Source organism: Haplochromis burtoni, unplaced genomic scaffold (assembly GCF_018398535.1).
Source record: "Haplochromis burtoni strain Fernald_Lab_line unplaced genomic scaffold, NCSU_Asbu1 Contig_1499, whole genome shotgun sequence".
NCBI classification, from domain to species: Eukaryota; Metazoa; Chordata; class Actinopteri; order Cichliformes; family Cichlidae; genus Haplochromis; species Haplochromis burtoni.
The window spans coordinates 1-11182 of NW_024583860.1; the positions used below are offsets into that span (position 1 = coordinate 1).

Below are 11182 nucleotides of genomic sequence, written 5' to 3' on the forward strand. Positions count from 1 at the left end.
CACGTCCGATATATTTTTTAACTATCTGTTTATATCTCTCCCGAGAAACGGGGTCTAAAGTTGCACAATAGCTGCTCTCCTGACTCTCCACAGTGTCCTCCATGTTTACTTCCGCCCTCCACTCAAAAATCGCGCTGCCTCCGCACGTCATCAGAACCACGTGACCGCAACCCAACTATTCCCTTCCAAACATATTTTTAAACCAGCTTTCTCACTCTGATTGTGTTTAAGCTTTAATATACAAGGAGATTTTTCTGTATATTCAGATATTCATTCAATGTATTTGTGGTACTTTTCACATTCAGAGCTTAATTCAATATTTTCAAGGTTCACTCTAAAAGTTCAAGGCTCATTCCACACATTTGAGTTTTATTCAATATGAACAAGCATTTTTGAAATCATGAACCTCCCACCACTAGTAGGAGCTGTGATGCCAATGTTTAGGCTGTTATTTAATCAGTGACATCAGCAGACAGAATCTGGCAGTAGAGAGAAAGAGCCAAAGATTTTTCACCTGCTGTCTTATTGATTGAATCATTTTGGAGTTTGTCATCTCTGAGTTTGTTTACCTGAAAGAAATATTAAATCATATTTGAAACAGTGGACATCTTTGGTTGCTTTTGGTCATTTCATTTCATTGCATGTGTCGAGACAAATGCTCTGCTGTGACAACCTCAAACTGGTAGATAACTATGTCATTACACTCAGTGTTTATCAGCCTTTAAAGCTCATTTTATTTGTTGAGACTTTATTCCTCCAGCATCAGGCTCGTCCTCTCTTGGCTGACAAATACTTATTCTTATATAACGAAAGGGGATAGAAAGGATGATCATTTTCAATTGCCTAGATACAACAACAAGAACACATGGAGAAATAAATTTCCACAGTTTTTTTACTCATCAAGAAGAACAGCATAAAGGATATTCATATTTATTTACTATTGAAGATTTATAAAATTACAACAAATGTCCAAAAATCTAATAACCAGCTGAAGCTTCTTCTATTGTTTAATATGGTACTGCATGAAAATAATCAACATAAAATATACCAAAAAATTAAACTGCTTCAAAATTTTCTATAACCTGAAGAGTTACACGGCAGCAATTCATACTACACATGTCAATGACTCACAAAAGAAACAAAATGGAACGCAATCCCGAAAGTAAGAATTTATAAGATAAATTAAGAATTCTGTCTGTGACTGTAAAATGTTCACAAATTGACCATAAAATCTATGAATATCTGATCAGTTAGAAAATCATAAGCAGTTTAATCTGGATTCTGTTGCGCTCGACTGAGTACATTCAGATCTATAAGCATCAGCACACACACTGGCATTCTCATCTCAACATTTAACTAAATGTACAGAAAATCTTTTATCCATGGAGCTCTGTCACAAAAACACAAAAAAATCTCATAAAATGCTGCAGGAAGATGTTTCAACTGCATCCAGAAGTTTTTGTATTAGGTCACTTATTTCTGTTTCATGGATTTTCTGCAGGTTTTCCTTTTCATCCGGGTTTTTTGCAATCTTCATTTGATCCTCATGTTTTGTCAGCAACTCTTGGATTTTTTTCACGTTCCCTCTCTTCTTGGAAAGACATTTTATCACAGCTTTGATTTCTGCTTGATGTTTTTCTCTCTTTTGTTTTTCCTTGTGCTCAGCCAGAGCCTTTAACAGGTCATACTTCTCATCTTTGTCTTTAACCTTCTTCTCGTGCTCCTCCTTCTGAGCTGCAAACTCTTTGTTGTGTTTCTCTTTGAAATCATTGAACTCTTCAGCTTTCTTTCTGGCCTCATCTTCATGCATCTTCTTCAGCTTTTCCACACGTGTTTTATAGTTTTCCTCCAGCTGATTTCGTTCTTTCTTCTCCTCTTCTCTCCTCTTTTTGTCTTCTTCTTTTCTTTTCTTTTTATTTTTTTCTGTTTCCTGCTGTATTCTTTCTTTCTCTTCTTTCAGTCGTCTTTCCTCCTCCTGTCGTCTCTGTTCATCTTCTTGTCTTCGTTTCTCCCACCATTCACTTCGTTCTTTCTCCCAGGCTTCTTGTTTTCTCTTCATCTCTTCTCTGCTCTCTTCCAGCTCTTTGTTCACACTTTTCCTTTCCTCTTTTTCTGACTGAATTTCTTTGTCCAACATTTCAAGTTGTGTTTTTAAATGCTGTCTGTATAATTGTTCCTCATTTTTCCATTTCCTGTTCTCTTCTTCTCTCATTTCCTGTTCTTTCTTTCTCTCCTCACGCTCCTTCTTTATATTTTCCTCCATCTCCTTAAGTTTCTGGTCTCTTTCCTGCTGAAGTTTTTTCTTCTCTTCTTCCATTCTTTTTGTCATTGCTTTCATTTCTTCCTCATGTTTTCTTTCTAGCTCCTCTCTCTCTCTCTTCATCTCTTCTTCCTTCTCCTTCAGGATTCTCTCCATTTCCTTCTTTATTGCTGCTTCAGCTTCTTCCAGCATCTCATTGGTGAAGCAGTTTCCTCCATTGTCCTTCATCATGGTGTCAATCTTTGTTATCAGCTCACTGACTTGTTGGCGGTTCTCTTTGTCTTCATTATTGAACACATGGTATCTTCCTCCACAGTCAGCAATCAGCTTCTTAAAGGAATCATCACATCCGCTTTCAATATAATCTTTAATAGACATTTTTTTAAGCTTATCTCCTTCAGTAAAAAGAATGATGATGAACTTTTCTGAATTCTTCCCAAAACCTTCCTTTATGAGTTTTAATGTCTCCTTATCCTCTGGTGTGAGACGACCAATTTTTAACACCAGCAGGAAGACATGTGGTCCTGGAGCCAGAAGACTGATGCATTTCACCATCTCCTCATGAACTTCTTCGTGTGACAGAGTTGTGTCAAACAGACCAGGAGTGTCGAGCACAACAACAGGACGGCCGTCCACCTCACCATGTGCTTTCTGACACTGTTTGGTGACTGATGTTTGACTTGGCATTTCTTTAAACACTTCCTTTCCTAGGATGGTGTTTCCTGATGAGCTCTTTCCATTGCCGGTCTTTCCTATCAGCACAATCCTGAGAGGCTCCGTGTTCTGCTTCTCTTCATCACCTGTAAACACATGATTTTCTTTAAATGTAAACAGTTTATAAAGTAGATGTAAGAATATAATGTCGAACATGATTAATGATTAAAAAAACATTCAATTACTTACGAGTGACCATATTTTTAGTTATCAGATCAATCTGGGCTCGAGCAAATGTTACAGCTGTGTAGCAGCATGGTTTGTTTGTACATCTCATCTGCTCCACAGTGTCCAACAACGTGTGGATCTGCTCTTTATCCTTGATGTTAACAATAACAGGCCTTTGTCCATAACGTTGACAGACCTCCTGGATATTTGGGTCTTTGCTTACAAAGTTAAGAACAGCTGGATCTGTAGGATCTGAGTCCACAGTGAACAGAATCATGGTGAAGTCATTGACTCGAGAGCTGAATGTGTCCTGGATGGTCTCTAACTCTCCCTCGTCTTCATCAGTGAGGGGAGCCACAGGTAGGACCAGGATGAAGGCATGGACACCCTCAGGATCACAGAGGGAGATACACCTGAGTGATTCCTCCATCACTGCCTCCTGAGGTTTTCCATACAAGGCAGGCAGCTCCACCAGGGAAACCCAACGTCCACACACCTCTCCCTGATGTTTAACACACTCTGATGAGTTGGAGGCTGAATGAAGCTCAGTCTGACCTAAAATGGCCTTGGCTGCTGACGTCTTCTCTGCTGCTCTCCTCCCAAACAGAACCAGGTTTAAAGATGGTTTGATCAGGTGATTGTATTGGTTTGTCATTTCCTGAATCTTCTGCATTAATGATCCATAGTTATCGTCAAACATGTTGTAGTGCCTTCCTCCACATTCTCTGAGGACTTCATTCACAGAGAAACTCATTTCCTTCTCATGTGTGATGACGACCATCGAGTGTTTAAAGGCATTGTGACCAAACAGACTCAGGATGAACTTCAGAGTTGTTCTGTTCTCCTCACTGAATTTAGAAGGTTTCACCAACAGCAGCAGAACATTTGGTCCAGGATGACAGAGACTCACACAGCTGTTCACTTCTCTTCTCATGTCCTCCTCAGACAGACTAAACATGTCTGGAGTTTTCACCACTGTCAGTAGTTTTCCTCTCCACTCTCCACAGGAGGCCACGGAGTGCATGATGGGTGATTGTCTTTGGCAGTGAAATCCTTGGTACCCAATGATCAAGTTACCAAGTTTTGTCTTCTTATCTTCACTTTTGCCCAGCAGCACAATCCTGAACGCAGACACTGTGATACAACAGACAGGACACAATAACACAAATTAATCTAAAATCACAACACTTGGCTTGTACGAGGAGATCTCTTCAGTCCTCGGTATGCTCAGAGAACCTTTAGTCTACTCATCGATTGACTTGGTCAAATGTGATGTGATGTGAGTCACACTTAAAGATTAAAATTCAAACACCAACACAGTTCGTCATTGTGTGTGAATGTGTTAAACATTTAAGGTTTTTGCACAACTGTTTGTTTAATGTCAAAGTTAGAATTATTAAGTTTAGTTTAAACAACCTCAGCTCACTGTAGTAGGCTTCTGCACAAGCCTACTAAAATATATTATTCATCCATTTTCTTCTTCTTATCCTTTTCAGCCGCACAGGGGCACTGGAGCCTATCCTAGCATAATTAAAACTGTTGGGTGTTCAGACATCATTTTACTTACTGTTGGTCAAAGGTGTTTTTCCAGAAACTTGAGGAGTGATTAATTTATTGGGCAATCCTGTGAAAATAAGAAATTGTTATGCTGATTATTGAATCATAGATGTTGTATATTCTGTGTATTTCATCCTTGTCAGAAGAGTTTCTCATCTTACCTGCAGCTTTAACAGCATCAATGATTGGAGTCTTCGTCTCCTTTGTTGGGGGGGGTTGTTGATCTTTTGATAAATCCTGTTCTGTGTCCTCAAAAGCTTCATAGCTGACATGCTCTCCATTGTTGTCCTTTGTAATTTCCCCCAAATGTGTTAACAGCTCTGGAAGTTCAACATTGATCCTCTTCAAGTATCTGCATTTACATTTTTTGATCATTTCATTTAATGCTGGACTTTTCATGAAGTCTTCAACAGAACCTGATGTCTCCTCTCTGGGTGCTGAGATCAGTATCAGTGAATGATCAAATGATTGATCATTGTAGCCTTGAAGGACTCTGCAGAGTCTCCGTTTGTGTTCTTCTGTAAAGTTTTCAGGCTGTACAAGCAGCAGGAACACATGAGGTCCAGGATCAGACCATTTTGCAAAGTCTTTTATAAACTCTGTCAGATCATGGTGGGAGGTGTCGAGAGGAGGCAGGTAGGGGGTGTTGATGACAGCAATTTTTTTGCCCTCCAGTGTACCACTAATTCTCACACACGATTTAGTTTTACTGGTGAACACAGTATTTCCCAGTAACAGATTTCCCACTTCACTTTTCTCAGTCCAGCTGCTCCCCAGCAGAACAACCCTCAGCTCAGACACTACGGGAAACAGAGATTTAGAAAAGGCCGCAAAACACAGACATGGAGCATACTGAAGAGTGACTCCTTTTGTTTCAGTAAGGCTTAAATCCAGAGGTTTTAGTTCTAACAGAGTGCACAAACATACTATTGTAAATTTACATATATTTTAAGTTCAGGCTGACACAGTTCAGTGTGACTCACTGTTTTCTGGCAGGACTTCAAAGCTGCTTCCTGTCTGGCGACGCAGATCTTCTGTGAATGGATGGATTGAAATTATTTTTGGAACAGGACTAAAAACAATGTTAATAAAGCACATGATGCAGTTCTTTAAGTAGTTTTTAAAAAATGACAAAAATTGTCCAGCCAAACAAATGTTGTGAATGTAAAAAAAAAAGATTGTAAAATGCCTGTAAAAAGGAAATAGATTGTATAGAAACTTTCCAAGATATCAAAATAAAAATTTGAAAATAGATATAAGAAATATGAAAATAATTGAACAATTATGAGAATACCAGGGATACCAGGATACCCACCTCAGCCCACCACCTTTCACGAGGGGAAACTCCAGCCCAAGCCTTGCGTTGAGGTGAGCCCGACTATATCTAGCCAGGACCTCTCAACCTCACGCACTAACTCAGGCTCCTTCCCTACCAGAGAGGTGACATTCCATGACCAATTGTCAGTCTTGGTAGCCGGGGATCAGTCTGCCGGGACCTCCGCTCCTGGCCACCGCCAAGCTCACAATGCACCTAACCTATGGTGCCTCTTGCGGGTGGTGGGCCTGCAGGAAGATGGGCCCATGTCCCTTCGTCTGGGTGTGCCCGGCCGGGCCCCTTGGCCACCCTCCCCAGGCCTGGCTCCAAAGCAGGGCCCCGGTAACCCTATCCCGGAACATATGTATATGTATACCCCTGACACATACGGGATCACTACAGGTTTTCCCTTAGGCAGCAGTTTTCCTTCTCTCCTGGATCAGCTGGAGCTTTCTTTAGGTGCCTTTGACAAAAGTCCAGCTGGGATAACCACATTTACTCAGGGCCTTCTTGATGTGATGTTCTTCTGCCTCCCTGGCCACTGTGTCTGTGGGGATGATGTTCGCTCTGTGTTGTAGGATCTTGATGACACCCAGTTTGTACCCCAGAGGATGATGAGAGTCAAACCTTAAATACTGATCTGTATCCGTAGGTTTACTGTAACCTTTTTGTGATTTCCTAGATGATTAAGCATGCATCAAGACGTTTTAAGTTCAGGTTTTGTTCCTTTGCAGCTCTTTTGTTATGTATTATTATGTAAGATATAACCTTTCAGGCTGGAGTTTGCTTATTCATTGAAGTCCTACTTTTTAGGTTATCCTTACAGTTGAGTTTCTGTATTTCTTTGCTAATCATCATTTAGTTTATAGGTTATTGACTATGTTCTGCATTTTCAAATTTTGTTACTGTCAAGTGTTTTATAGGTTATTTTGCTTAATTGTATGGACTTGTTATTAGACGCTGATCTTTTGTGATCTTTTGTATATTCCATTTTGTGTAGACTCTTCATTTGTTGTAGATTTTAGCAGTCATTATGGTTTGATTTCGTTAGTTCTGTGTTGTATTACTTTGTGTTGAGAGATGAATCAAACAAATAGAAACAAATAGTTTTATATAAATAAATTGGTCAAGTTGAACATGACAAAATACATGGAATTTGGTAATGGTAAGATATCTAGAAATCTAGCACCGATACAAATATGCACCAGGTTGCACTTCAACAGGAAGAGGAAGTGAAATGAGTGCACTGAGAGCACCACCAATCAGAAAAATGAGGATGGAACTGAAAGAAAACCTCAAACTAGAAAGAAAAGACTTAATTTCAACACCGTATGCAGTTTTTATCCATTGATGGATAAACTAGATTAAAAAAAATCTATCAGCTATTTGTTACCTAACAAACAAGTTGTACTCTTCATTCTATAAAAAGATAAATTAACCCTTTCACGCATAGTGGTCACTACAGTGGACAGCTATTCAAAGGCTGATTTCTTGTATTTGTGTCAGTGTTGATGGTATATTTGCACATAAACCACTACAATGGACACTGATGTTCCATTGTATTGTTCCAACACTCACTCACTATGTGTTAACAGACCTCTCTGCATTGAATCATATCTGTTATTAACCTTTTTTAGCATTAGTTATAAAATCTGATTGAACTCACCAGTTACTGTAGTTGCCATGAGGTCACACTGTGGGAAATATGAGTTATTAGACAAACAACCTAAAAAAGATAAAATCAGAGAAAATAATGCACCAGTTCATAATATAGGTAGCAAACCAGCTGGTACAGTAGAACAAAGAAAATAACAGAAGAAAAAATATTATCACTGTGCCTTCCTGATGATTTTATTTGATAATTCACTGTTCTAGGGAGCAGGCTACAACATGCTTCACTTATTGTGCTTTTAGTGCATAGTGCTGAATGGAGAATTGGTCAACAGACAACTGTGCAAACATCTGCGAAAGACCTTTAATTATTGCAAAATAAATAAATAAATAAAATTAGTAACAATGAAATGCACATCAAAACGTGCTCCATAATCTAAGTTATAGTCATTTTTATCCCATAGTTTCATTGATTAGTGTGCAATTAAGTCTTCCAATACTGATAATCGTACAATTTATAAATTAAAAACACAGCAGGCAGTTATTTGTGGAAGTTGCTGCAACTGCTGTCTTAAATATGGTAGCCATGAAGAACACAGTTCTGCCTAATTCCGTTTCATTTATGCGACTAGAGACCAGCTGCATATCTATTACATCTGTAAGAATTTATATTCATTTGTGGGCAATACAAGCAAATTTTCATTCACATTTGCACCTTCAGACTCAAGATATGAAGGAACATGTCTATATTTTATCACCTGAGAAGGAGCTCCTTCATGAAAGAACAGAAAATGCAAAGGAAAGAGATGCCACCAGCATCTAAATAAAACCTCATCCTCATCCTTCTGACCTGAAGGTTCATCTCCTGAACTGAAGTCAGGGCTCTAACACATGAAAACATGTGTAAACAGACATGGTTGGATTTCTAACCTCAATCATATCTGGAAAAATAAACTCCTGCTGTCTGCTGAGGTCTGCAATCACAACAACACCACGCTTCCAAGGCACGGACCCTACAATAATATGGCCATTCAGGAGGGGCTCAGACGAGCCGCTGCTCCTTCACATTGGAGCCAGTTGAGGTGGTTCGGGCATCTGACAAGGATGCCTGCTGGGTAGTGATGTGTCTGTCGCGAACGAAACGGCTCTTTGACGTGAACGACGCGAGCCGGCTCCTTATCTCGAGCCGGGGTTGTTTTTTTTTCTTTCTTTCTCTCTCTCTCGCACTTTTTCCCGCTTCACTCGCACGCGAGCCTTGTGCTTTGTGCTGGGCAGAGGGGGGAGGGGCGGTAGTTACACTCAGTAGCACAGGAACAGAGCGGGAGGGAGAGAGAGAGAGCCAGGGACAACAAGTCACATTAGAAAGGTATAGTAATCATCCACAACTATTTTCAGCTGCAGATGATAAAGGATTCAGAAAGTTTATTCATGCAGGTCCATATGACAGAGAATGTGCATCTTCTTTTTGTTTTCATATTTTAATTTATATTTAATTGTGTTGTGGTTTGCAGTGTTTTGTGTTGTTTCACTTTAAATTTGTTTAAAAGGAAAAAGCTGAAAATTTAAATAGTTAAAAGTTGAAATGTGAATAGTTGATTTTTGTATTATATGATTTATTTATTACATTTTATGTGGAGTGAATAAATAAAAGTATATTTACGGTGGCCCCTACAGACAAAGCACGTACAAACTCCAAACACGTACAAAACACAACAGAAGTGCTCCAGGATGCTAGGGGGCAGTGTTGAGCTTTGTACCGTGGCTACACAAGCCAGAAGTACCAACGACCGGATTTGGTGTGTGGTATAACAGGTAAATGAACTTTTTTTTTTTAAATTATTTGAATATATATGAGTGCTTGTGTATAAATACACAAACAATACACAATGCTTTCAATTGTGTAATTTAAGTGATCTAGGTAGCTCTGCTTTGGAAGTTCAGTTAACGCTAGAAATGTGTTTTGGAGTTTGTGTGTGCTTTGTCTGTAGGGGCCACTGCATATATTTATATATAAAAAATATATAAATATAACCACTTTTTTTACATTAGTAATTCCTTTTGTGCATAATTTTATATAATTGTTATTAATAAATTCATTAAAGCAACAAAGCAACCTGAAGAGCCGATTGGGAGCCGAAAGAGCCGGTCCTCTAAAAAGAGCCAAAAATCACATCACTACTCCTGGGCGCTTCCTGGGCGAGGTTTTCCGGGCAGACCCAGGACACGCTGGAGAGATTATATCTGGCCTGGGAAGACCTTGGTGTTCCTCCGGACAGGCTGGAGGAGGTGGCTGGGGAGAGGGAGGTCTGGGCTTCTCTGCTTGGGCTGCTGCCCCTGTGATCCAGCCCCAGATAAGCGGAAGAAAATGGATGGACAGTCTGTTACTGTTCTTATTATCTTGGAACAACTGTAACTACATAATCAGGGATTCTGATTCTTCTTCCTGGTTGTGTTTCACATTTGAAATCTAAAACGCTGCATTTACCATTTGCATGCATTTTGATCATTTTAAATTAAAAAAAAACTTTCTTAGTGTTGCAGAAAAGAAACCGGAGGGTCTCATTTTAACACAAACTGACAATCAGAGGATCAAATTCCACATTAAACTGCACAAATCGCGTCGTTGTTCTCGGGCTTTTTTCTGTATTTCCGTTTCAAACACTCGTACTGTAACTCCGAAATGACAACACAGGCACGGCTTCTTCAACACGGGCGCTTCGCTGCATTTATTGAACGCCGTGAAAACTACAAACATAAAACACAAAGGCTTTAAGCGCTTCAGTCTATCAAAAGTAACACTTGTGCTTTAACAACGAAAATTACCTCGTGGCCGCCTGCCACTTCGGAGGTCGTAGAAGAATAGCTTTACAGTCTTGTGCATTCTAAATTAAAACATAAAATAATTAGAACACCATACATTACAAATATTCACAATATTACAATACAGATAGCAAATACCTTATACAGCTGGTACACTAACCCGGCAGATAGCTCGCTGAACTCCTTAGCGTGATTATTAAACGTGGGCTCACAGCCTATTATCACGCCCAAACCTCACGATAATAGCGGTGTAACAAAACTTGTTCTTTGTGACAAGATAAACACACCTTTACAATATTGACCACAGAAATCTACAAGCAAGAACATTTTAACTGCTGGAACCATCTATTAAACTTCTTTATATATAAGCCTATAAGTAACGATATATTTCTGTGACACTTACACATACTTTGACCGAGTTATTTGAAAATCACGCTGTGTGCAGTCTGAGTGATCAGGAAGCTGTTTCCAGGTCGTCAGACAAATTGCCGAGATATCATTATGTCGATATAAATCTGACTAACCTAACAGGAATAGATTAGTGATTGATGATCAGTCAGTAATATCAACACTGAAGCTTCGTCTGGTTTAATGAGCAGCTCAGCAGCAGATTATTACAAGATCTTAAAGTATTTCATTGTCGGTTGAGTTACTCACCGGTTTAACCGTTTTGCAGCAAAACGTCCATCCGAATGAAAACGAAAGTGTTTAAGATGTTCCACCCCAAAAAAGGTGGA

The 11182-nt window shown here is 39.3% G+C and overlaps 1 protein-coding gene across 11 annotated transcripts; it reads right to left on the reverse strand.

Moving 5' to 3' along the window:
• Nucleotides 1-878: 878 nt before the first annotated feature.
• On the reverse strand, nucleotides 879-11143 carry LOC102295783 (GTPase IMAP family member 8). Of its 11 annotated transcripts, XM_042217025.1 has the most exons (8): nucleotides 11103-11143; nucleotides 9740-9959; nucleotides 7681-7740; nucleotides 5683-5733; nucleotides 4861-5499; nucleotides 4710-4766; nucleotides 3164-4276; nucleotides 879-3060 (listed from the first exon to the last, which is right to left on the reverse strand). In XM_042217025.1, exons 3-8 carry the CDS (start codon nucleotides 7697-7699, stop codon nucleotides 1415-1417), a joined length of 3525 nt encoding a protein of 1174 aa, XP_042072959.1. In that variant the 5' UTR covers nucleotides 7700-7740; nucleotides 9740-9959; nucleotides 11103-11143; the 3' UTR covers nucleotides 879-1414. The 11 variants fall into 11 exon arrangements, with proteins under 11 accessions (XP_042072959.1, XP_042072960.1, XP_005952475.1 ...); XM_042217026.1 differs by lacking the exon at nucleotides 9740-9959 and having other exon boundaries at nucleotides 11103-11138; XM_005952413.3 differs by lacking the exon at nucleotides 9740-9959 and having other exon boundaries at nucleotides 7681-7708; nucleotides 11103-11135.
• Between the last annotated feature and the right edge of the window lie 39 nt (nucleotides 11144-11182).